We start from the raw sequence: 27,190 nt of genomic DNA, 5'->3' as shown, positions 1-27,190 counted from the left end.
GATTTCTGAGTTCGAGGCCAGCCTGGTCTACAGAGTGAGTTCCAGGACAGCCAGGGCTATACAGAGAAACCCTGTCTTGAAAAACCAAAAGAAAAACAAACAAACAAACAAACAAAAAAACAAACAAACAAAAACCCCACCCAATTTCTAACTCTGTCATCAGGAAGCAAGGGCTTTGAAAGGTGATAAAGTTGTGAGGGTGGAGTCCTTGTAAATGTAATTAATGTTTGTATACAAAGGAGCATTTGTCAGTCAGCAATGCCTTACCTCTTCTTTCATGGGAGGACACAGTGAGAAGATAACTATTGATGAACCAAGAGATGGTGTTCACCACACACCAGCTTGCCTGGTGCCTAGAACTTTCCAGAAAGATTAGTTTCTCTTATTTCAAAGTTAACAGCCAGTAGTAGTTTCTCCAGAAGTCCATATATGAACACCTCATTTTACATAGATATTGTTTGTTCATGTTACTGTTTGATGATGGTCATGATGATGATGGAGGTAATGATGATGGTGGTTGTTATGATGGTAATGATAGCACTGATGATTCATAAAGTCCTTATCTATTTGTACTGTATTAAAAATCATTGCTCATATTATGACTCCTGTTAAAACAACTATCCAGGAATAGGTACTATTATTATTTCTATTTCAGAAAGGAGTCCAAGGCACACACTACTTAAGTTCTTTCTCTTCTTCCAGGCCCCTTAGAAGGCGAGCTTCTCTGATAAGTACCCCGCTTCGTATGTAACAAAGAATAGAAAGAGAGGGTGTGATAGAATTAGGGTTTTGTTCATATGAGGAGGTAGCTGATCAGATGGCTAATGTGGTAGAATGGTACAAGAGAGAATATTTCAAATCAGAGAAACTACTGCCCAATACCAGCCTTAGGAAAAGGAGTATTATAGTATGGGCACTTTTCTGAAAATAAATTGAGCAAAAATATGGTGTTTAAGGCTAGCACCAAGTTGCATTCTAGCTTAGGAAGAATTCTCTGTCCATACGTTTTTGTTGACTTTTAAAGCGTATTCTTAGACATTGCATTTTTAGCACTCTCTGTAGGTTAGAGGATGGTGATTGAGTGGGATGGTGGTGGTAACTTTGCTGTACATGACAGCAGTGTGTGTTGAGATAAAACTGCATTCAGATGTTAGCAAGTTGACTGTATCTTTTTCCTAGAATGTCTTAACATTATCTATTTTTTTTCCTTAAAGCGAAGTGATAATATGCAATTTCCATAGTCATTTGGATAGGTGTGATTCATTTGGTGATTTAGAAGAACAAGAAAGTCAGTGTGTACCATTGGGTCCCCTAATTCAGGAAGCATATTTGGCTAGATCAGCAGTTCCCAACCTGTGGTCATGACTCCTTTAAGGGTTGAATGACCCTTTCACAGTGTTCCAATATCAGATATAACAGTAGCATATCTGTAGCATAATAGTAGCAAAATTACCATTATGAAGTAGCAATGAAAATAATTTTATAGTTGGGATCGCCACAACATGGGGAATTATATTGAAGGGTCACAGCATTAGGAAGGTTGAGAACCACGGGGCTACGTCTTATTCAGAAAATGAGATATTCTGTTTGGGCAAACTGTCCCCCCAAACAACGTCTATCTCTAAGTGCCAAAACTCACAAGTGTGCCCAGGGATGCAGCAGGGATGTAGAGTGCTTGGCCAGTATGCACAAAGTCCTGGGTTGGCACCCTAGCACCCAATACAGTGGATGTAGTGATGTGCACCTATAATCCCAGCACACTGAAGGTGAAGGCAGCAGTACTGGAAGGTACAACATCATCCTTGACTACTTAGTAGAGGCCAATGGTTACCTCAAACACAAAGCCAAAAAAATAAAAAAAAATAATAAAAAAAGACAACAAAGTGTTATAAGCAAGCAAATATACAGTGACCACCAACCCTTTGGGTAGAAACTGACAAAAAATTTTGTATAGAGAAGAAAAAAAGATGGTCACCAGGTTCTTCCCTGGATGTGACACAGTTGTATAGCACATGGGGTGAACAACATAAACCCCATTTGTCTCCATTTAAGGTCCAGGTCTGATTTCAAAAAGAAGACCTTAGGCATCAGCTCCAGGAAGACCATAAGTCCCAGAAACGAGGCCTTAAGACACCAGCTCAAGGAACAGACCACAAAATCCAGAAACAATGTCATAAACCCTCCTCCCAAAGAACAGTCTGGGGATAACCATGAGAATGGGAAAATATCCTATCCCAGGATGGGCTCTCTGTGTTGGGCAGTCTGTAGTTAAATGTTCATGACATAGGAATGCAGACCACTGACCACCTGGCACACACTAATCAGAACCTGACCCCTGTGATCTCCCCAACACCCATCAATGAAATTTAGATTACCAAACCCACTTTCTAAATACAGAAGAACTAACTTAGTAGCCAATCAAAGTTATACTAATGTCACTGCTTTGGCCCCTAGCAGTCACAGTAGAGATGACCTAATCCTTCTAGAGACTTCCCCTGGTTCCCTATAAGAAGGCCTGCATGCCTTTGTTTGGTGGTCGCCATTTTGAAGAATGGTTAACCCTCACATGCTGATTGTTTCTGCAGAATAAACATTTTTTGTCTTCACATACTATCTGAATCTAAGGTTTTCCTTCAGTGATTTTCAGACGCTTACAGGGGGACATTTTTGAAAGAGCTTATCCAGTACCTCCTGCCAATTTACCTTCTGGTCTAGATTTGATTCTACATAAAACAGGACTGAAGAACATCTGGATTCCTGTGGTCCAGGGGTATTAGTTAGTCATGTTTTGTTAGCCCTGAACTTGATCTTGCCTGGAGCTCACATCCAAAAGTAAGATCTTTGCTCCAGGCCCTAAACTGTCAAAAGATTTGATTTCTTCAGTTTTGTGGCCCAGTCTCCAAGTCTTGGGTCACATATGCAGACAGAATCCTTTCTTATTATGCTTTGCACTAAGCCCAGCCTGCTTCCTTAGCAGGCTGATACACTTATGCCATTCCACCTCCTGTCTATGGCACAAGACATGGTCATTGTGAGCTGGCTTTCCCAGCATCTGACTTAATACCAGAGCCTTAGGTTGCAGCTAGAAGCTGCTATTTGAAAACCTCCATGTTTTGAGGCTTCCTGAGTTCAGAACAGTATTTATAGGTTTTAGGCTTGTGCCAAATGACTCCAAGCCTTAGCAGGCAAACTTGGTGCAATCTATTTTGAGCACCTACAGCTCAAGAATTTATGGTTGGAATTTTTATTTTCCATGTAAGCTTTCTCTTTAAGAGGAAGGAAAATGATCTTGAACCAAATGACTGGAGTGAGATGTGCAAATCCCCTTTGCTATTAATCCCAATGAGGTGTTAACTACAAAGTCCATTTAAGACTCTTTAGCTTTAGCCTTAGAGAAGGCAGTAAAATAAACAGCTAATGGCCTGAAGCCAGTCATTCCCTGCACTTTAATTGATGCTTGACCACCGCATTCCAAGGATAATGGCTGGGCCCTCCTTCACTTCTCATTTGCACCAAGGGGGGCTGTTGTAAGAGGCCCGGTAATGATTGGAAAACACGTTCTCACTGTGTTAATGAGCACCCCTAGGCAGCAGCAAGAGCAGACTGTGCATTTGTGTTGGGAGGATGGGGAGGAAGGAGAGGAAAAATGGGGGTGGGGGATGGGAAGCCCAAATTTTATTTGCCATCCTAACTAGCACTTGGGGGTGTTAACAGATCCCTGGGTAACCTTTGTAGAGTTGCCTTCATTAGGGTTTTAGACCTCAGTAGGGAAATCACCCATCCACATAACAGATAAAAGGGAACCAATCAACATCTGTTTTCCTTCAATTCCCACCCCTCAGCCCCACCCACCACAGACAAATGCTTCCCTCCATAATACAAAGTCCCAACCTCCTATAGTTCTCTATGCTTCCTAAGAAATCTCACTGTGGGGCATGGTGGCTCACACCTGCAGCTCAGGTAAGGACTGCTATGAATTCAAAGATTGCCTGGGTACAGCAGACTGTCTCAAAAACTCAAAGTGCAAGAACAGATTACCTAACAGACCAAAATTCAAATCACCATTCCACCAAAAAATAAGAAGAAAAAAAGAAATAGAAATCTTAACTTTTCTCTCCAATTCTGCAATTGAAAACATCTTACAGGAATTTCTTATTTAGTATGATTATGGCCTGGTATTGATGGGAACTCAATTTACAGGCTGGTTTAGTGGCCCATGCCTTTAGTCCCAGCACTTGGGAGGCAGAGGCAGGAGGATCTTTGTGAGTTTGAAGTCAGTCTTGTGTACAGTAAACTCCAAGACAGCCAGGATTACATAGAGAGACCCTGTCTCAATAAACAAACAAACAAACAAACAAACCACAAAACAAGCAAATAAACAACACAGTTTACTTGCAGATATTACATTTCTGATCTTAGTGTGGAGTTCTATTTTTTTTCTCTCTTCTCTTTCCTACAAGTGTACTTCTCTGTTCTGTACATTTGCTGCTGTTCATGTTCAGATGGTTCCAAGTTTACTGTCTTAGTTAGGGTTTTACTGCTGTGAACAGACACCATGATCAAGGCAACTCTTATAAGGACAACATTTAATTGGGGCTGGGTTACAGGTTTAGAGGTTCAATCTATTATCATTAAGCCATGAGCATGGCAGCATCCAGGCAGCATGGTGTAGGAGGAGCTGAGAGTTCTACATCTTGTTCCAAAAGTAAACAGGAGAAGACTGACTTCCAAGGAGCTAGGATGAGAGTCCTAAAGCCCACGCCCACAATGACACATTTTCTCCAACAAGGCCACACCTATTCCAGCAAGGCCACTCCTCCTGATACTGCTCCTGGGCCCAATCATAGCCAAGCTATCATATTACGCAAGTCCTCAGATTCCCTACTACCCATGTCATGTGTTTGAACACCAGTTTTGACTGCCCCATTGGGGATCTCATCAGGATTTCAGGGATGAGAGGTTGCCTATGACCGTGTGCTCATCCTGACATCCATGTATATGTGGGCAGCTCTAATTGGACTCTAGGTGTGTGTGTGTGTGTGTGTGTGTGTGTGTGTGTGATTATAAGAGAAGAGCACATGAGAGGTGTATGTGAGGGAGAGTACTGGAGGAATTTGGAGGGTGGGTAGAAGAATGGATATGATGAAAATGCAGTGTACCATTTATGAAATTCTCAAATAACACAATGAAATATTACTCTTTTATTCCCATCTATCTATCTATATCTATCTATCTATTGGTTTTTCGAGACAAGGTTTTACCATATAGCCCTGGCTGTCCTGGGACTCACTCTGTAGGCCAGGCTGGCCTCAAATTCCGAGAACCTCCTGCCTCTGCCTCCTGAGCACTGCGATTAAAGGCCTGTGTCATCACGAGTGGTTGAAAAAAAAAGTTTATAAAGAGATAATATAAAAATTTGGTCAAACGTTTCAGGTTGTTTATTCTTTGTGATTTCTTCATGTACAACAATGCATGAATATTCATATATTTAAAAAATATATATTAAAAAAGCATTTCAAATTTACTATGTTTAAAGGGGAAGTCTCGATGCACTTGCTCGTCCTGTCTACTCAATATCTAAGGTATTTATATCAGATGTGACGTCTTCTTCCCCTCACACCCTGTCTTAGTTAGGGTTTTACTGCTGTGAACAGACACCATGACCAAGGCAAGTTTTGTAAAAAAACAACATTTAATTGGGGCTGGCTTACAGGTTCAGAGGTTCAGTCCATTATCATCAAGGCCGGAGCATTGCAGTATCCAGGCAGGCATGGCGCAGGTGGAGCTGAGAGTTCTATATCTTCATCCAAAGTCGGCTAGTGGAAGACTGACTTCCAGGCAACTAGGGTGAGGGTCTTAAGCCCACAACCATAGTGACACACCCACTCCAAGCAGGTCACACTTATTCCAACAAGGCCACACCTCCAAATGATGCCACTCCCTGGTCCAAGAATATACAAACCATCACACAGCCTATGTCCAATCTACAGGAAAGACTTGGGTGGGCTTCCCTTTTCCTCACCTACCTCCTCCTGTCTCTCTCTTTCATGAATAATTATCTCCTATCTTTCTCTCTTGCTTTTCATTTCTGCCAGGCTGCAGGTAGAGCACCTTCTTAGACTCCTGTGTGGGTCAAGTTCCAGAGTGTTTGAAAAGACCTCAGAAAATCCTGTTGTTGACAGAGGTCAGATCCACAGTTCCTACCCATTTACAACTTGTGTCTGGCCCCTGACTTTTAGGGTTCTGGGTGTGAATGACAAGATTCTCTGAGCCAGCCTGCATTGGGACTTGCATTATAAGTCAGCAGTGGGAGAACACAGCTCTCACTCCTAAGGGAATGACAGGTAGTTTACTCTGGGGTGACCATGGCCTGGGGGACACAGACTCAAGTTACCCCAGATATCATGTTCCAACGTGGTAATGGTTTCGTGAAAATTTTATAGTCACAGGACAAAGAATAGTATAAATTGAGATGGTTTTCTAATACATCGGTGGGAAGCATGAGTAGGTAGATTATGACAAAGCAAGGGGAATCTTTGTTAGATCCTGTCTTGTGACTGTCCCAGTCTTTGAATTGGTAGAAGCTAGGACTCCCTTTGTACATTCCCAAAGGATTTACCTGAAGTAAGCCACGAAGATATTAGGTCAAAACACAAAGGCGGGCAATAAACAGATATTTTGGAGTTAAAAATAGCTCAAGGTACAATATTCCAACTCTCTACAATCATTGAGGGTCTAGTAAGTCTACCAGCTGTGTAGGATGTCCACCCTGGATACTTCATTTCATAATGTGTTGATTTCATATCCCCAATAAAGGAAAAGTAGTGCCATGTGTTCTAAGTATGCTAGGAGTATCTGTCTGTGAAAGGGACATACTGACTTCTATCAGCTCTCAAATGATCCCAACCCCAGAGAGACTCCTTTTTTTGGAGTGAATTCTGTTTCATTTCAGGTCCTTCCTGCTGCCTTTTGTAAGACACAGTTTCTTTCCTCGGTATGTGGAACTTCTCAAGGGCTCCTTTGCCCTGACTTGGCTGCTGTTTGATGGCCACATTGGACAGTACTGCTTTCACTCTGGGTTATTCCAGGCATTTCCATCATCAAAGGGAGGCACCAAAGCTTAGTGAATTTACCCTCCTCCCTGGAAGGAGCAACTGGCCACTGTTCTCATCACACACGCACAGGGCCTTTCGCATGAGCAATTCGTTCCAGTGACTCAGTTTAAGAGACTGCAGACCATAATAGGCAGCACCTGGTATCATGGTGCATGCAAAGTAGTTTGAGAAGACTGTTCATGCTTTGAGTATATGTGCATGTGTAAGTGTGAGTCCATGTGTGGACATGCTTATGTGGGGATATGTTCATGTGTGTGTGTTCATACAGGTGTACGCATTTGTTCGTACATGTGCATGTATGTGTGCATGAGCATGTATGTGTGGAGACCGGAGGTTGACATAGGTTGTCCTCCTCAATTGCTCTCATGTTTTCCCATTTTATGTGTATAGGTGTTTTGTGTGCATATGTGTCTATATAATATGTGCATGCAGTGCCTATAGAGGCCAGAAAAGGGCATGGATGTTTGGAGACTAGATGCAGATGGTTGTAAGCCTCCTTGTGAGTGTTGGGAATCAAACCCAGGTCTTCTGCATGATTGGCCATTGCTCTCAACCCCCATGCCATTTCTCCAATTCCAATTGCTCTTTTTTTTTTTTTTTTTTGAGACAATCTTTCACGGATTCTAGAATTCACTTTCACTCGAGCCCCATGGATCATCTCATATCTTCTCCCCATTCTCCAGGCCTGACTTCCCTCCTGTCCCCTGCCTTTTTAAAATGTGATCTGAACTTAAGTCTGCATGCTCGTACAGCCAGCGGTTTACTAACAGAGCTGTCCCCCACTGTACCCCGCCTCCTAGCTGCCAAATTGCCGAGTTTGTTTAAAGAAATGCCTCTAGTGCAAATTTAAAACAGAAGTGTTTTCTTTACACACACACACACACACACAAAATTATAAATATGGGCAGCAGAGGAAGCTGTTTGCTTTAAAGATGATTTTTCAATAATTAAAGATGATACCATAGGCAGTGGAGTCCTCAGGTGGGCAGAGCCCAGGGATAGTTAGCCTACTAGTTTGTAGCTAATTCTCACATTTAATTGGGGCAGGTAAAGCTTCATTAATAGTTTAGTAATGCCTTTAAAGCCCCAATCCTTCTGGTTTGATTAAGCATATCCAGTGAGCACAGAGTTCTTTCTTTCTGAGTTGCTCTAAGAAGGTCAGACATCTAAAGTAAGCATGAGAGCAAACATCAGTTGCCTGGATTCCAAAAACATGTGAATAAAATATACTCTGGGAGGCTCACACGAATGCCTCTCATTCTAAATGATGGTCACATCAATGACCTCATGTGACTTAGATTAGCTTTTCTCCCAGATTCTTAACTGGATGCACATGTCTGAATTTAGACGAGGGATCTCTCTCTCTCTCTCTCTCTCTCTCTCTCCTCTCTCTCTCTCTCTCTCTCTCTCTCTCTCTCTCTCTCTCCCCCTCCCCCTTCCTTCCTCTCTCCCTTGGTCCCTCTCTCCCTCCCTCCCTTCCTTTCTTCCTTCTTTGTTTCTTTTTAAATTCAAGTTTATTGAGTACTTAGCTTTCTGTTGTTGTTGTTGTTGTTGTTGTTGTTGTTTGGTTGGTTTTTGTATTTTTGTTTGAGACAGGGTTTCTCTGTGTAGCCCTGGCTGTCCTGGAACTCACTCTGTAGAATTGGCTGGCCTCCAACTTAGAGATCCACCTGCCTCTGCCTCCCAAGTGCTGGTATTAAAGGTGTGCACCACCACCACCTGGCTAATCCTTTTCTTTTTTAATCATACATTAATGTGAGTGTCTGTGTGTGAGTATGTCCATATGTGGTGCAGGTACTCATGGGTCGGGAGAGGGCCTTAGATTCCCTGGCGCTGGAACTACAGGCAGTTGGGAGCCGTGAACTATGGGTGCTGAGAACTGAACTCGGGTCTTTTGCAGAGAGCAGCAAGCCCTCTTAACCACTGAGCTGTCTCTTTAGCTCTGGGAATCTTAAACAAACAAACAAAACCAAACCCCAAAAACCATGTCTGCCAGGATCCTAGTCCAAATCACAGATTCTTTGTCATGCCTATTGGGGTCAGGAAACAGCGTAGTTTGGAGAATGTTCTGCAAGACTTTGAAGCTTCTTTCTTTATATCTGGAAATTGGACCCATCGTCTGAATGCTATCTTTACTACTGAGCCATAGCTCCAGCTCCCTTTCTGCGTTGTATTTGAAATACTGTCTTTCTAAATTGCCCAGCCTGGCCTTGAAGTTGTGGCCATCCTACAGTCTCTTGAGTAGCCGGGATTACAGCTCTGTACGACAAGGCCTGGGTGAAGCTACTAGTGTCAACATTAGTTGAGGAATCACTACTTTTGACTGAAAAGTTTAGGGTAACAGAAAGCAAGGGTGACTTTTCTTTGTTCTTTTAGTCCACTTGACTGACTCATTTGTAGAAGTGTGGACTCTGTCAGTGTTCAGTGAGGAACTGGAAACAAATTATGTAGAAAGCTATACCTTATGTACTTTTAACTATGCACCGGTCTAAATTATTGCTGGCTAAGTGAATTTACTAGTTGAATAGATTTTGAAAATATAGTCTTTGGAAGAAAGCCTGTTCCGTGTAATTATAGAACATTATGTGGTCTGAATGCTTAGTGAACAGATGATGCAGAGTTTTAAAAGTTAAAAGTATTTAATGTGAAACTCGAGAACAAAGGAAGACATGAACATGTTTTTAATAATGAATGATATGATATTTTGTCTCTATTATTTTATGTGTAAAATGTCACTTGGGATAAGATCTCACTATTTATCAGTCACCCTTTGTCTACCCACGGTCATCATAAGTTGATAATAACCTAGTATTTTTGCATTCCAATGATCATTGTTCTTCAGAGTTTGAATAGAACATGGGCTGGTGTGATGGCTCAGTTGGTGAAGTGCTTGCTTTGTAAGCATATGACTTTGACCCTAGAATCCATACAATAAAAGCTTGGTGTGGTGATGTGTGCTTTCAATCCCAGAGGTGGGGAGGAGGGAACAGCTGGATCCCTGAGGCTTGCTGGTCAACCAACCTCGCCTACTTGGTGTGTTCCAGGCAAGTGAGAGTCATTGCCTTAAAATAATGGTTGACAGCATCTGAGGAACAACATCTAAGGTTGTTATAAGCCTCCTCATGGACATGCATAGACAGGAATGTGCGCAGCGTGCACCTGTATACGTCCCCCTAAGTGGGTTTAGGACATATTTTATAAGGCATTCTAGAACTCTTTTATGGGCACTGTTTTTGCTGCTTTGTCTCTGTGTACCCATGTCTTAACCTGTTACCCATCCATTCTTTAAGCCTTGTTCTTTCCCACCACAAGAAGGAGCCATCTATGACCAAATTAAAATAGTCAGGGACTGAAGCATGTTGTAAAGTTAAGCATGGGTAGACCCAGCCAATCTCAGAAGGGGCTGGAGTATCAAGGAAAAGCCCCCAAGTGGGGTGAGATCAGAGCTGGATCTCAGTGGGAGAAGGAGGAATATTGCCAGCAAGGGAGAGCGGCAACAGTGTTTGCAAAGTTGGAGTGAGCAGCATTTTTCTGCACAGTGCAGAGGGTCCATGGAGCAAGCCATTTATTTCCTTTCTCCCTTAAGCCTGTGTACAACAGAGATTCAGTAGGAAATGCTAGGAAGAAAGCTATCCACTCTGGATGGACACCATTCTGCATGAGAAACAGGTTTCTGGTCTCCACTGAGACACCAAGTTGACACAATGTCTTTGGAAAGGGACAGTCATCATCCTAATCCTGTAGGCCATATGCGGAGCTGGTATAGTGTCAACAAGACTTGCCTGAATGATCAGGAAGTACAGGAGTGCAGCCCAGAAACTAATTCCTCACAGCTGTAAGGAGTAGCTAGTTCTGAGAGCGAGGGCCTCATCACCATTCCTGACAACCCACTTGTGCCATCAGGGACTCTGAGAACCATGGCACCTCATAACTCCTTTCATTCCCCCAATCCAAGGCCTGCTTCACACTTTCCTCTGTGACTGCCCTCTACTTAGCATTTAAAAGAATGGAAAGTGAACCCAGCATGTCAAGAAACACTTTGAACAAATCTGTGGTAATGAGCCTTGGGAATAATACACCGCACCCCTGGGGTGTGAGGAAGTCTACACTGAGAACCCACTATTGCTATTTGGAAAGTTGCTAATTTCCCATCCACAGAAGCAACACATTCTTAAGTGACCATCATTAAGGAGAGGATGCTGGCTTCTGTACAGGCAAGGCAGACCCAAGGCATTCTGCTTCTCACCCAGTTTCTTATTTGACTGCAATGTACTTATGAGAAAAAGAAATGCAAGTCAGTGTGCATCCCTGTGCCTTGGGACAGTGAGGGGACTAGATTGCTAAAAGAATTTGCATACAGTGACCATGAAACTCTTCTAGAACTATGTATACAGGTGGCTTACCTGTCAAAGCCTGTATGAACTTGTGATACCTAAAGCATAATAGTAAATCTAAAATTTAAAATGCCATTACATGAAAATTATATTACACACGACTGTGAAATGAATATAGGGCTTACACACAAAATAATTAACTTTTTCCTTATTTTCTTTATATATATTTAATGATGATATATGTATATATATGTGTGTGTATATATACATATATATACATATATGTGTATATATATATATATATATATATATATCCAGCTCTCTTCACACATGAGTGTGTGTTTATGTGTGTGTGTGTGAATGAGTGAGAGAGGGGGAGGGAGAGCATAGAAGAAAGTGCCAGAATCCTTGGAGCTAGAGTAACAGGCAGATGTGAGTTGCCCAGTGTGACACCCACTGGAGTGGGCTGATACAAGGTGGGGCCTTCAGAAATTTCCAGAACTTTTTGTCCCGCGCTACCTTCTCGCCAGCAAGAAATGACGCGGCACACAAACAGGATCCTTCCGCAGCAACGCTTTAATGCTCTTGAGAGGGAGAGCATAAGCTTCCAACAGGCAAAGGGCGGGGAGAAGAGAGGGGAGAAGAGAAGAGAGAGAAGAGAAAGNCGCCACGGGAAAGGCAGGGCACAAGGGAATGGAAATCTACCCAGCACATGCGCAGCTGCCTTGTTTGTTTGTTAGAGCACAGGACATCAGCGCTATCTTGTAATGGCGAATGTGAGGGCGGCTCCCCACAACTTTTGACTATCTAGAAGATCAGGAGGAGGGAGCATTGAGTAATACATGCATTTTCTCTGTGTGTGAAGACCCAAGTGCAAAGTCAGACGTTGACTTCTAAGTTGAAGCAAAAGATGGGTTTGTCAGACCAAGTGTGTCTCACAGGACAAGGGCAGGAGCGAAATAAGGTGAAGATGGATGTGCCTGATGCTTCTGTTCTTTGTCCTTGGCAATTTCCCATGATGTAAAGAGGGAAATGTCACACCTTTAGGACCTGAGGTCCGAATGAACAGAAGCCGTGTTCCTTACTTGATTATGTGATTCTGACCTTCAGACTGAATTCTGTCTGGACAAAATTCTAGTCTTGCAGAAAGTATGTTAGAAGAGTTTTCTTACATTTCCTGATGTCCTGTTTTCTTTTAGGTTTTGTGAATGATTCTGTTGCTAAATCCATTGTGGCTTTGCGTTTAACACTCGTGGTGAAGGCTAGCAACTGCGTGCCAGGGGACAGCCACTCGAATGACTTAGAGTGTTCGGGAAAAGGAAAATGTGTCACGAAGCCATCAGAGGTAAGGGGACATCGGGTAGCATCTAAATATATATTAATATAACTAAACAAATATGTATTTATATATATATATGTATATATACATATACACATATGTGTGTGTATGTATGTAGGTATATGTAGACAACATATCATTGTGGTTTTCCGTATGCTTTTGAAGTTACTGGAATAAGAAGTTCTATGCATAGAGAGGTCTTTTTGTATTATTATGAAGGAAAGGTTTCTTTGCTAGAAGACTCAAGAGAGATGGAAGAATGCAAAGGTCACCACAGTCATTTCTTTTCAGGTTTTGAAACTGTGCCAATGCCCTCCTCAGGCTAGTTATAGAAACGAGAGAACAGCAAGAGAAGGTGTAGACAAGAGGTGGACCCAGTAGATGACATCCTTTGAGGAGTGAGCATGATAGACACTATGGAGAACGAGTCCTGTTCCCCATTTTCTTTGGTATCTGTGGTCACAGGACATTAGGTCTCTTGGGTATGGGGCACAGGCCTGCAGGTTGATTTCTCTTCTGCTGCCCTATTTCCAGTTATTGACAGGAGTACAGCTATCAGGCCTGCAAAGAGCCATGGCAGCCACTGGGACCATTGTCCCTGAGTCTAGGGCTCCCTTCTTGGCAGATGGGCTCCAGGTTCTGCCTGAAGAGCCCAACAAGGGTGCCAGTGTTATTAATCTGGGTGCCTATTCCTTTGTGGGGCACTCATTTCTCCCACCTCTCCCTAATTCTGCCTCCAGCATAGTCTTGCTTACTTTTCTCTCCATTTATATGCACACTTCCACCAGTGTAATAAGCAAACATGGGCACCCAAAATACCACAATACGGTTACTTGTTTTAGACTGATTTTATGAGAGGAGAAGCTAAATTTTCTTGGATGATAATAGTATATTTCATAACAGAGGCATGAGCTTTGATGAGTGAAGGGAACAGGGTTAACTGACAAAAGGGAGAGCCTTCCAAATATTGCTTGTCACATGAAAAATATAGGAGTTTACTGTTTTAGATATGGTATTGCTGAAACACACCACCCTCTTATGAGATGTTTTCTGGAAGAGTCAGAATGCGGTAAGGAACTCAAGTGAAGGTGGGGATGGGAATTTCTGGTAAATCTTAGGAAACAGGTATGAGGATAAACCATAACCAAAGTTGTCACCCCTTCTAGTGAGGAGAAAGCCTGGAGTAACAGGAGGCGAGGCAAGACCAAACGGCCCCTACAAAGCCAAGGTGCTCTTTCATGGCTGCCCCGTGAGACCAGTCTGCTCCCTTTCCTGAGAGAGATCTCTCCTATCCATGCATTTTTTATGGGGGGAATGCAGAAGATCCTGAGTGTTTCCTCATGAGTTGAGAGCTGGGCTGAGGACTGGAAAAAAGGAAGTGATGCAGAACCTACTTGGTGAAGTAGTTTCAGAAGAGAAGATGGGTGAGAGGTGATGGGAAGAGTCATGGCTTCCATGTGAACCTGCAGGGAAGATACACACAGAGCCAATTCCTACTGTCCCCACTGCTCTGTGCTAAGACCTGATTAGTTCTGAAAGAGTCAGTGTCAGTAAGAGAGAACTATTTCAAATGAGCGCTGCCACTCTGGAAGTCTTTAAAAAATGTATTTTGTATTATTTTTTAAAATTAGCCTACTAAGTAACCAGTTTCCTTATAACATTCTCATACTCTGTCCTTTGTGGTGGATCTGCTTTCCTGAACCTATCTCCCATCCCCTCATCCCCTGCTTGCACTCTTTCACCCACAATATCCTCCTTTTCTACCTTCACATCACACTTGTTCTATCACCCACCCTCCTCTTTCACTTTCTCCCTTTCACAGAGGCCTTCCTGGTTTCCTGGCCTCTGCCCATACCCTGATAAATAAACACACATGTGAAGAAATCAGAACCTAGGATCCACATAGGAGATTTTGACTTCCTGGGTCTAAACTACTTCACTTAATATAACATCTCCTGGTTTCATCCATTTGCTGAAAGTTTCATTTTTCTTAACAGTTGAATGTTTCTGTCTTGTGTGCACTTAGCACATTTTCATTATTCATCCATCTGTTGATGGGCATCTAGGTTGATTCCATTTCCTGTGCTATTTATTGTGACTAGAGCATCAGTGAACATGGCTGAGCAAGTATCTCTGTGGTAGGAGATGGAGTCCTTTGACTGTATGCCCAGGAACGGAATAGCTGGACCAGTGGCTGATGAAGTGGGAGGCCTCATTTTGATCTCCGTTGTCTAATGGCTGTCCCTTTGGGGAAATGTTTACTTAACCAGAAGGCAGTTATTATGTTGTAGTGACATGTTGGGGAATATATATGTACAAAGGATGCAGGACTCATATGAGGAAACGCTCGCCAGGAGAATCTATTTGCATTCAGATTCACTGAAAAGGCTGGAGAGCTATTTAGCACCTGGCAGATAACTTAGAACACCTTGCCAAAAACAGAGGGAAAAGACTCAAAAGGCTTGGTAAAGAGTCCACACTCATCTTAGATCATTTCAGAGCAAGCTCATCTTTACTGCAGACACCGGCTTCTCTGAAGAGCATCCAGTGCTGTGTAGCTATCTCTGTCTTCAGCTGCTGTCATCCCTCAGCACCAGGTCACCTGAGAAGTCTCACTGCGGTTGGCTTTGCATTTACCCTCACAATGCTGTGACTAGTCACTTTATCTGAACATTTTTCATGGTTGTCTGTGCCAGTGTACATGTTCACATGCAGTTGCATGTGTGCTTGTGTGTGAGATATGCACTTGTATGTTTGCTGGTGCATGTGATGGTCAGAGGTCAACCTCGGGTATCTTCCTCAGTCACTCTCATTTAAAGTTTTGAGTCAGGGTCTCTCACTGGGATTAGGGTTCACCCATTAAACTAGACTGCCTAGGCAATGAACCTCAAGGATCTTGTCTCCGGAGCGCTGGAACCACAAGGATACACCACTGTGTTCTTGGAACTGGACTTGGGTCCACATGCTTGTCCTGCAAACGCTTTACAGACTGAATGGTGTCCCCAGTCTCACAGTCAATTATCACCATGTTTCTTGAAGATCTATGACCATGTGGTATGTGTTATCTGGGGAGGAAAAGTCTCCTGTAGACAGAGCTACTAGCTATGGCAAGAACAGAGGAACTAGAAAGGAGAGAGAGAGAGAGAGAGAGAGAGAGAGAGAGAGAGAGAGAGAGAGAGAGAGAGAGAGAGATCCTGTGTGTGTATGTGCCTGTGTATGTGTTTTCTTGAGTCTTGTGTCTTTTCGTGGCCATTGCTAGGCAGTTACAGTGACTTAAATAGTTGCACCAATTGATCCAATGCAAGGGACCACTGTCATTGTGTTTCTTTTATTGTTCCCTAAAGTCAAAATTTACACAGTTCAGCCTTCCACTCTGTGCAAGAATCTACTTCATAGCATGAGGTAAATAGAACTGTATTTGGTGATTTGGCTTTATTGTTTCTAATCATTTTATATTGTTTTATTGGATGATTCATCCAAATAAGGGCAATTCTGTTACTACCACAGCACTTACACTGAGTAGGGGAACTCATTTCTTTCTTGTCAGATGTGATTTGGTGAAGGGATAGCTCTCAATTCCAGGTTGACTGGTGGCTATGGTTTCTCTTCCTAGAGATGCCGCTATTTCTAGAAGGGCCCTTTAATAGAAGCAGGGGTGCTTGGTGTTGATCTTGTGTCTTATGGAAGAAACTTGACGATTAGCTACCTATTTCTCTCATTGAACTTACCAAGGTTGTCCTGCTAACAGTCGTCGCCTTTGAAGATGATTATCTGTTCATATCTACCCCCATACGTATGTGTATATGTGTGTGTATGTGTGTATGTGTCTGTGTGTATGTGTGTGTGTGCATATATATATATATATATATATATATATATATATATATATATACACACACATGCACATATAGACACCAAAAGCCAACCTTGCGTATCATTCCTCCAGCACTGTCCATTCTGTTTCTTGAGGCAAGATCTCATTCTGGCATAGACCTCACCAAGTATGCTTGGCTGTGTGGTCAGTGATCCCAAGGAATTCACCTATTTTTCCCTCACCAATGCTAGCATTATAAGTGCTTGCCACCACACCTGTTTTTTCATTATTATTATTATTATTATTATTATTATTATTATTTTACTTATTCATTTTACATCCAACTTTCTGGCCCAATCCCAGTTACCTCCTCCCACAATTTTCCTCCCATCCCCACTCCCTTTCTCTGAGTGAATGTGGGTTCTAGGGATTGAACCCAAGTCCTCATTCAAGGCAAGCACTTTTATGACTCTCCCCAGCTCTCCTTGATTATCTTATAGGTATTCTTTCAGGAAGGCAGCATGGGGCTTTTGGGTCTGCTTGGATCCAAACAAGATGGCATGGACCTTGTCTCTCAATAGGGCCCTTTCATGTTAGGCCCTTTCAACCGTGTGGAACCCAGAGGATGGCATAGAAATGACTTCATGCCACTGTGAAGTCTTGAATCTAGTGGCAGGAGCCTGAGAACTGGAGGTTACAGAAATAATTGCAGTTGAGTCCCAAGACTGTCTGCAACAGAATCAGAGAGAACAACGTCTGAAGATCATCTGCTGTTGGAATTTCCTCTGGGTGGGGGACGTGAGCCTTTTGTTCCAGGCCAGTCTTCTCCTGATTGATGAAACCTATTCATTATGGCGAATAGTCTGCCTGACTCAGAATCTGCTGATTTCAATGTAAATCTCACTCACAAGCACCTTTTCCAAAGAAGATCCAGAATGATGGGTGACCAAATATATAGGCATGGTGGCCCAGCCAAACTGATGTGTGAAATTAACCATCACAGGAGTCTCGCTATACCACTAATTCGGTGGTCTCTTTCCATGCAGTTAGTTGACTTGTACACAAGGCTAAGGGAGTTTTAAAGAAATTCTATGGCCTAAGAACAGCCTGAAGCCATTGACAGAAGGCTGCCCTTCAGCCTGTCACTCGGATTCTGACCCTCTAGCTGGGTGACGGAAGGGAAGGCAGATTGCAGACAGTGGTCCCGTGAACAGAGCGTGGAGTGTATTCACCACTGCCTTTTCTCTTGCTGATTTCCCATGGTGAATGTGCAACACATTCTCAAGGATTGTACTGTGAATTTCCAAATAGAATTATTCCCCTGGAATAATGAACTCAAGACAGGGAAGTGTTTGGATGCTACAATGGCTGTCCTGTTGTCTTCCCACGTGTAGGCTTTGTCTCCATCAGTAGGGAAAGGGAATGAGACTGCTTTCAGACAGATACCTAGACGCTTCCCTAGCTCTTTGCTGTAGGAGTCAATCCACAGTCCTTACGCTTTGAGGCCAGGACACCAGAGCTATACCCTGAGAGAGAACTCAGCTGGAACTGTTCTTGTGTCCTGTGAAACTGTGTCTTAGTTTGGTCTCCGACTATGGAACTGGAGTCCTGAGCTTGTGGCACCTCCCTCCCTACTCATGAAGTAGTCATAGGCTTGTGCTCTCTGGAGTCCTCTCTGACCTCATGTTGGACTGACTTCTTCTATGTGGCCCCAGAATTGCATCCTTGAATCATTGACTTGAACCAACAGTTTTATCTACTGTTTGATGTCCTCTTTTCTGTCCCACATGGTCTAGGTGAGACCCTGACCTCTTAGGGCCCTGACTGCCTTATGTCAGCTCCCTTTTCCTCCACAAAAGCTAGTATTTCTTGTTAGAGCTTCCGGGGTATTCCAGGTCTGTGGCTTGTTCGTGTCCGAGCTCATTTGCACAGTAATGATAGTAACTTACAAACAGCATTTTTAAGCTTCCCCGCCTCACCCCAACCTTAACACCCTTCTGGCTTCAGATCTCTGGGATTTTGTTCTTGCTTATGGTGATTTCCTTCTGAAAATTAACCTGCCTGCCTGTCCTCTGGATCCTGTCCTCCCAGCTTCCCTATGTAACTAAGATATAGTCTCACAGAACAATTCCAGCTGAGTTCTCTCTCAGTATGTGCCTCGGGTGTCCCAGCCTCCAAGCCCAAGGATAGTGGATTGATTGATTCCAAAGGCAAAGAGCTAGAGTAACTGTCTGGGAGTTAAGGTTCAACTCCAAATACCCTTGTTTCTGGAAGTATCACTAAGAGGTTTCTTTTAAGTCTGATAGTATTTTCCTTATCTTTGAGGCATGGGGCTTTTGGTTTGTGTTTATGCTTTTGTATGTCTGTCATGATTTGCATTCACATTGTACCTGGGTTCTTGAGTATCTGTCTAGTACCTAGGCTTCTTTAGGTTCTGGGGGACACAGATCAGGTCTGGAAAGACATGGCCTAGATGTCTAGAAGCAGCCAGAAGGCCTTGGGGGGCAACATGCTGGAAGAGTTACTGATGAAGTAGAGCATACTTGGAGAACTGTTCAAGTGTTCTCTGAGAGCCCAGAGAAACATCTGTGACAGGCTTGAGATCACCGGGGAGTAGGGGAGGGCATCCCCATAGCCTGTGATGATGGGTTTCCTCACATTAGCACTTGGATCTGAATCATTTTGCATCCAATACAAGTAGCATAGCCCCTTCACGTGTGGGAGCTGGTACAGGACTGTGGGCCAAATGAGGAAAAGAAACCTAAGAGCAGAAATGTGTTATGGAACCAGTTCTTCACGTAGACATGTAAATATCAGTCTAAATGTAACACATCGAGGTCCATGGCAAACAAGTAGTCAGCTTTGAAAATAAAGCTTCAGAAGAATGCTTCCTGGTTGAAGATTCACAGTGTGCCAGGCCCAGAAAGTTTTAGACACCAGTGACAGTTCTAAGTATCACAACCCTTTCTTTACCTTTTCAGAAAGAAACAGGTCAGGGCGGTTGGACCTGTGAACTCTTTGATGCTGTTGTCCAGTCGGTTTGAAACCATCACCGTGGGTGACGCGCTCTGTAGGTGGCAGTGGCGTGTGCACAGAAGGGCAGACATAGATGTCAGAGTCGCTTGCCATCGTTGATCTAAGAGCTGACTTTTCTACATTATTAGTGCAAGGCAGAGGCCCTCATAAGACCTTGAGAAAAAGGGTACCCTGACCTGGCAGGGTTTCGAGAGAGCGATGGGGTGGAAGGGAAGATGAGGGGACTCACAATGAGTCAAGGGAGTATATTGCTTTTAGTATTGAAGGCTAGCTGGCTGCCAAGCTTCAGGATGCAGGGGGCCCTTACACTGTCAGTCTAGTGTGTGATGGGGTCAGGTCTCCAAGGCTCTGCCAGAACTCTGGAGAAATTTCTCTTTGAAGTAGGGAGCAAGACACAACCAGAGAGGATGCTAAGTGAAGTAATGGTGACATGTGTCTGATGTACCAGTTAGTAGGTGGCACATTATAGAAAAGAAAAAAAAAGAACTGTTATTATTGTAAGACAGTGTTCTTGTTAAGGGGGGGGGCAAGGTCTTTTTGTTTTGTTTTCTACATAGAATAACTTAACAACAGCATTTGTTAAGAATTTCCAGCCTGGGCCAGGGAGACGGCTCAGAGGATAAGGTGATTGATGGGCAAGTATTGAGGACTTGAATTCAAATCCTAGTACCCACAAAAGAAACTTGGTATGTTAGTGTGTACCTATAATTCCAGTGCTGCTGAGAGAGAGAGAGAGAGAGAGAGAGAGAGAGAGAGAGAGAGAGAGAGATTGATTTCTGGGCCTGCTGATATCCTATCTCTAACTAAGATGGTGACTGTTTGAAGAAGATCCTAGTCATTGATCTCTGGCCTATATCTATGTGTGCATGCATGTACGCATGTACACACACACACACACACACACACACACACAAAACTATAATAAAAATAAAATACCTTTTGAGTCATGCTTCGGATGTGAGGCTAAGGCCAAGGTGCCGGTAGTTTATCATTAGCTAATGGAAGGGCGTGAGGTCTCAGAATTCACTTGCCGAGACTACCTCATGGACCTCGGAGAAGAAATAATTTTGTAAATAATACAATTTAAGTATTAGACATCCATTAACTGCAGAGATCATCACAGTAAGTGCCACCCAGCGGTCACACTTTCCTTTAACACACGATGCTAAGCTTGTCTCGGATTCCCTCAGCCCCTGTTTGAATTACCACTCTTGGTGCTGATGTAATTAAAAGGCCATCCCTACCTTTCACGTCCTAGAACAGAAGGAAGACAGCATCACTGCCCGGCTAAACATATGGCAACATACTTGAATCATGGATTGTAAATTATTTCAAGAGATGATTATAAATTACACCGCAAAGGACAAATGCCTCAGTGTGCTATCTAGCCAGCATTGGTGACTTCTGTAAGGTTGCAATGTATCTATCTCCAGGGGCTAAGAACTGCAGAGACACTGTGGAGGGCTGGTGGCATCCAAACACATTAGGGTGAAGATTATATTATTGGTTGGCATTTTAAAGGTCATAGAATTTAGAATAAAAGTGAGTTGAGTTTTGTTTTGTTTTTTTTTTTTTTTTTTTTGAGGCTTCTCCACTTATTTTAAACACCAAGGAAGCCAACATACAAGACAGACTGAAGTCATTTGCTCAAGGCCAAGGAGCTAATTCATGACAGAGAAGAGTGAAGAGAAATTCCTGGACTTTTAGTCCCCTGTTTTGGGACACACTGTCTGTTCCTCCTGTCACATGTCTCCCTGCGTCCCACCTCTAAAATTTATTTATAGTTTTGACTTTTTGTTTTTTATGAGATGGGGTATCATATAGCCCAGGCTGGCCTTGAGCTCATTGTGTAGCTGAGGATAACCTTGAGCTCTGCCTTCACTCCCATGTGCCTAGCCTTGCACATCTCTCAGGCCACTCAGGTTACAGCAGTCTCTTCTGCATGTGCAGTGTCCTCCAGTGATGGTTACTGTTTATAAGGAAATCCAGGTCTAAGACGGAAACACAGGTTTTGGTCACTTGACCTTACATATTTAGACGTGACACTTCTCAAGCATTCATGTACATATGAGTTCTGTAAGGAGGCCCTTATCCAACTCTCTGGTCTGACCCTGGGGATCTGGAGTTGGGCCTGAGGTGAGGCAAAGTGGGATAAACAGGATATTGAGGGCATGCTGTTATAGCTTCTTGGAGGGGCAGAGGGGAGTCAGCTGGCCTCTTCGGCATATGCCATACCAGGGACTCATCTCTCTGCACTTTGTTTAAAGCAAAATTTGAGAATATAATAGTTGATGCTCTGTGTGTTGTGACACAAGAAAGACCTCAAGAAAGAAGAAATGTTCTTTTCAGAATTGTGTCAGGGGAATAACTAGAGTTTGTTGACTTAATTCCTACCTTTGTGTGTGTGGTGTGCATGCATGTGTCCGCATGTGTACACGAATGCACATGTGAGGGATCATCCATAGACGACGAGCCTGTGGAGGATACAGGTTGACATCAAATGTCTTCCTCAGTCACTCTCCATCTTAGGTTTTTAAGACAGGGCTTCTCTCTGCCTGGAGCTCCCCAGTGGCTCCACTGGTCACTGGCTTGCTGGCAAGCCACAAGGACTTCCCATGTGTGTACCACAGGGACTTCCCATGTCTGCCTTCTCTACGTTGGGATTCTGGGATGCTGCACTCAGATTGAAACTTGGATCTCATGATTGTATACTGAGTACTTTCCCATCCCCCCAGCCCATAGTTCAACACGAGAGCAATAACACACAACACCAAAGGTCTGCCTAGACTCTTGCCTGAGAGATGAAAACCCATCCTGGGAAGGCTGGCCAGCATGCTTCCCTAGTTCCTGCCTCTCTGAAGTGCTGAGTTTTCAGTTCATAAGTCTAGGACCTGCCAGTCCCGCTGGTAAGAGATAGCTAAGCATCTGGACACCTGGACAGCATCCACAGGAGGGCATGGGGGTCCTTGCTTAGGGACCTGAGAATTGTCCTCAGTTCTTGATCCCAGAGCTGAGGTTAATTAGTTGATCCCTTAGAGGGTTTGCTTACTCTCCCCAACTTCTAGTTCCTCAGCCAGTTTGACCTGAGCATTTAGTCTGTTAGCAGATCACCCCCATTTCTTCTGTGACCTTACCTTACAGTCCAAACCTCTTCCCAAGCTGTGGAGTGTTGCTGACTCCCCGGTGTCCATTTACTTTGTGTCTGCAGACACAGCTGTTAGGAGATCCAACAGCTGAACTAATTGAAATGGGGCAGAGTCACCGGTAGGCTCTGGCATTGGCTTTTAATGCGTCCATATGGGAAGCATTGTTGTAGGTGATTTTCCTAGCACCATTAAGTAGCACCACCATACACCATTAAAGAGTGGGGATATTATCTGTGGAATGTATTGTTAGATGATTGGAATATTACACAGTGGCGTATGTGTAAACAAAGACAGCTTGATGGATTGACTGACTGACTAATTGATTGACTGATTGATTTTTCCTAAGGTAGGAAAGTGTAAGGCAGGTAAGGCTGTGTAGCCTTGTCCATCCTGAAATTATTGTGTAGACCAGGCTGGCCTTGAACTTTAGAATAATCATCCTGCCTGTACTTTCTGAATACTGGATCACAGATGTATACTGGTGTGTGTGTGTGTGTGTGTGTGTGTGTGTGTGTGTGGTGTGTCTAAGTCTATGCTATGACATACTTATGAAGGTCAGAGGACAACATGTGGGAGTTGGTTTTCGTTCACCATGTGGCCCTCAGGAACTATTAAACACAAGTCACCAGTCTTAGTGGCAAGTGCCCTTACCCACTGAGCTACCTTGTTGACCTGAAAGACAGCTTTTTAAAAAATTTTATTTTTTATTTTTTATTTTTATTAGATATTTTCTTTACTTACATTTCAAATGTTATCCCCTTTCCTAGTTTCCCCTCTGAAAATCCCCTATTCCCTTCCCCCTCCCCCTGCTCCCCAACCCACCCACTCCTGATCCCTGACCCTATATTACCCTATACTGGGGCATAGAACCTTATATTAGTCAGTGACATAGTCTTATGGATCACACTTGTCTATGCAGCCTGTATGGCCAAAATGCCGTGGTGGAGTGGGGCATGTGGGGTATTGGTGTGCCCATAATTTTTACACTTGGGAGGAAGAGACAGGCTGATGGCCTGTCTGCTGTCACCTGTCTCAGTGGTTCTCAGACTTTTATTTACTTGTCTTGGTCTTAGGCCTCTATTCCATATTTAATGAAGCAGCTTTTGAAAGCTATGTATTGGTACTTACTGCAGAAATAGGTTGAAGAAAAAAAATTATCCATCCATTGAATTAATAAACTCCTCACGAATTCACATAAACAATGCCTTCTAAATGAAAAGAAAATAGCTGCATTTCTCAAAACAACAATAAAATATGTAGTGAGAGAGTGTTTTGTGTTTTTTTTTTCTTTTACAAAATTCTTCAAGGTCTGGCTTTAAAGAAAGCATCTGGAGTTTTGTAGAATTGCAGATTGCTTTTCCATGCAATCTGTCACCATGTGGTGTTTTGGTTTCGGTCTGGGAAGAAAATCAGCCTCACGTGGGCGTTAAGTTGGAGAAGGGACAAAAGTTTTAATAGCCTTTTCAATAATAGTGGATATTCTTAAAAAGTCTACAGAACTTGACAAGTGGCAAATTCTTAAAGGTTAATTGAATGTGGATGGGATCTGAGCCTCTATCAATAAACTTTTGTTACATGACAATCTGCTGGTCTGTGTACAACTGTTTTGCTCATGAATGGGGCCTGAGGTATCTCCCAACAATCACATGAAAAATACCGCCATGCTGAGTTATAACTGAGCTTCCAAATGTTGACACATTCCATGATACTGTATCAAGAAAATCATAGCTGTGGTTAATAGCACCACCCATCTCATCAGAAAAGCCTTTACGTTTTGGGAACCTGCCAAGGTATCAGTGGAAGATAACAACTTTTCGAAACTCTCTAATTTGTCCTTGAAAGCCTGGATTTTTCCCTCTGATAACCAAAACTCTTGGTTATTGTCCTTAAAGTGACTAAAAGTGACAGGCTGACTTTGCTCATTTGAGAAAAAAAAAATGTCTACACATAGGCAGGCTTGGGTAAACACAGTTAGTCTTTTTGTCACTCTTTTTAGCAGTGTTTGCTTGAGGTGACCTTTGGTCACCAAGGTAAAGGTATGTTCCTCATTTACATTTGGTTCTAGCAGAATGCTTAGATTTGTGCTAGAGGGCTGAGAGATTCTAGCCTCATAACCTTTGTCCTTTCAAGGAGAACACTCTAAGTAGACCTGACATTTTCCCTGGCCATCTTAGATGATGGTGAAGCTCCTGAGAACACTGTGGTGTGGCTTCTATTGCCATGAACGATGGGTGGTTTTTCTCACCATATTTTGTATGTTTAGTAGCAAGGTCAACATGGAAAACGCCTCCTCTTTTCTTCCTTCTTCTCTTCTTCTTTCTTCTCCTTCTGTTCCTACTCTTTTTCTGCCTTCATTTTCTGCACCTTTAATATTTTGTTTTTCATTTCTAAACACCGCAACTTTAGTTTTGCCCATGTGGCAAAATCCAACCCCCAAAGAACTCCCAAGTCCAAAGATGGACTTTGTTATGTGCAAGTGGGAAACCCTACACTTGGTTTCATGGAGGGGTAGCAGTCAAAACATTCAGTGCTATTTAAAGTGTTGAATGAAAAATAAGTGTTTTTTCTTCTTTTGTTTGACCTTGAGAGCCAGGTTGTGGCTTTATTGTCTCCATTGTAGCCATTCTACGATTCTCTTTGATTGGCTCCTTGGGAACAGCTCCACATCAGTTTCTAAAAGCTGATTAGATGCTTTCTTTATCTCTGTTCTCTTCTTGGGTCTCCCCTGTTCTCCAACCATCCTAAGGCAGCAGCTTGGACTCCTGGGCTGTATGTCAAGAAATCAACTGAATGCTCCCTGATGCTTTGTTAAAGAGAAAACAAAAGCTAGCCAATTAGAATGATGAAGAGCTTCAAAAATGTTTAAAGGCACGTTTCTGTTGAATATTGCCATCTTTCTAGATAGGAGGGAGAAGGAGCAAGCTTTGATTCTTGGGTTCTACCTGGAGTCTGGAACTTTCCTCCAAGGACATACCTGAGAACTCCCGCTGGCTCAAGCTGCAGGGAAGACGGGGAGAGGGACAGCAAAGAAGCAGCTCATAGAGAGGGATGGGGAGCTGGCAACCTGTGTGACTTGTTGTTTTAATACGTTTGGCTCTGAGGAGAGAGATGATGAGGAATGGAAACCCAGGAAGAAAGAAAGGTTTTTATTGAAGGACACTGAAATCAGACATAGGGAAGAAACTACACTGGGGGAAGTGGAGATGAGTGGGGTGGAAGCAAAGGATGAGAGATGGACTCAACAGAGACAGGGAGAGATGCAAGAAAAATGGAGAGAGCCTCCTTGTCTGAGGCAAGTGATGTTAGAGAGAAGGCTGGGCAGAGGCATTATGAAATCCTTTAACATTATCTTTAAGTTAAAAAGAAACCACATGGACATAACACATTAACTATGGCAGGTCTCCATTGCCTGTCTAGTTTCAGTGACTTTGACCATGTCAAGATAGCCCTATGGCTATCAACACTCCCCGATCCTCCCTTCCCCACTTCAGCAACCACCTCCATGGCTTTGTTATTCTGGAGGCTTTGAATGGAATCCTATTGAGAGGACCCTTAGTATGTGGCCTTTTTTCACTTGGCATATTTCCTAGTCCATGCTTGTTATAGAATGGTTTAGTACTCTATTCCTTATATGGCTGAATAATACTAATATTCCATCATAGGGGGGTCACAAGTTCTGTGTCCCTTTCCCAAAATGCTAGTAGCTAAAAGTAGTTTGGATTTTTAGAAACTCGAGGGGTGAGACCCAAGTCTAAACAAGAGATTCATTTATTTTTCATTTATACCTTATCCACATATTTTTGTTTGTTTTGTTTTTCTAAGACAGGGTTTCTTAGTGTAGTCCTGGACCAGGCTGGCCTCAAACTCAGAGGTTCACCTGCCTCTCACTCCCAAGGTGTGTGTTACCACTACACACTATTCAATATTTTAAATAGCCCTGGATGTTTTGACTGCTGTTTCTTCATGAACCAGCACTGATGGGCTCATGAAGATACATGAACCCAGCACTGATGGGCTCATGAAGATGGGCTCAAAATAACACTGATGGGCATGGTGTTATTTTCTCCTTTGCTTCTGGTAAATAGTGCTGCTATGAAAGTTGAATGTCTGTCTACTTCCCTGACCTGAGGAGAGGAATGATTGCATCTCATAGGTAATTCTGTGTTTGCATTTTTAAAGAGCAGCCATCTATCTACAGTGACAAAACCCCTTGACAGCCCTACCTGTGCAGTATGGGAGTTTTTTTCTTTCCACATCCTCATCAGAAATTAATTCTTGACATCTGATTGTGCGCTGTGTGAGGTGACATTTCTCTGTTAGTTTTCCTTCCTCCCTTGTCCATCCCTCCCTGACTTCCTCCCTCCTTGACTTCCTCCCTCCCTCCCTGACTTCCTCCCTCCCTCCCT

The 27,190-nt window shown here is 43.1% G+C and overlaps 1 protein-coding gene across 1 annotated transcript in view; it reads left to right on the top strand.

Annotated features, from left to right (window-relative positions):
• Dner (delta/notch like EGF repeat containing) overlaps positions 1–27,190 on the top strand; it is a 302,088-nt gene that overhangs the window by 133,902 nt on the left and 140,996 nt on the right. Inside the window, exon 5 of the mRNA XM_021198700.2 lies at positions 12,649–12,794. Coding sequence (XP_021054359.1) covers positions 12,649–12,794 — 146 coding nt within the window. The remainder of the gene's footprint in view (positions 1–12,648; positions 12,795–27,190) is intronic.

This window comes from Mus pahari, chromosome 5, assembly GCF_900095145.1.
Source record: "Mus pahari chromosome 5, PAHARI_EIJ_v1.1, whole genome shotgun sequence".
NCBI classification, from domain to species: Eukaryota; Metazoa; Chordata; class Mammalia; order Rodentia; family Muridae; genus Mus; species Mus pahari.
The sequence above is the reverse complement of the archived record's forward strand: the minus strand, read 5'-3'. Positions and strand labels throughout refer to the sequence as shown.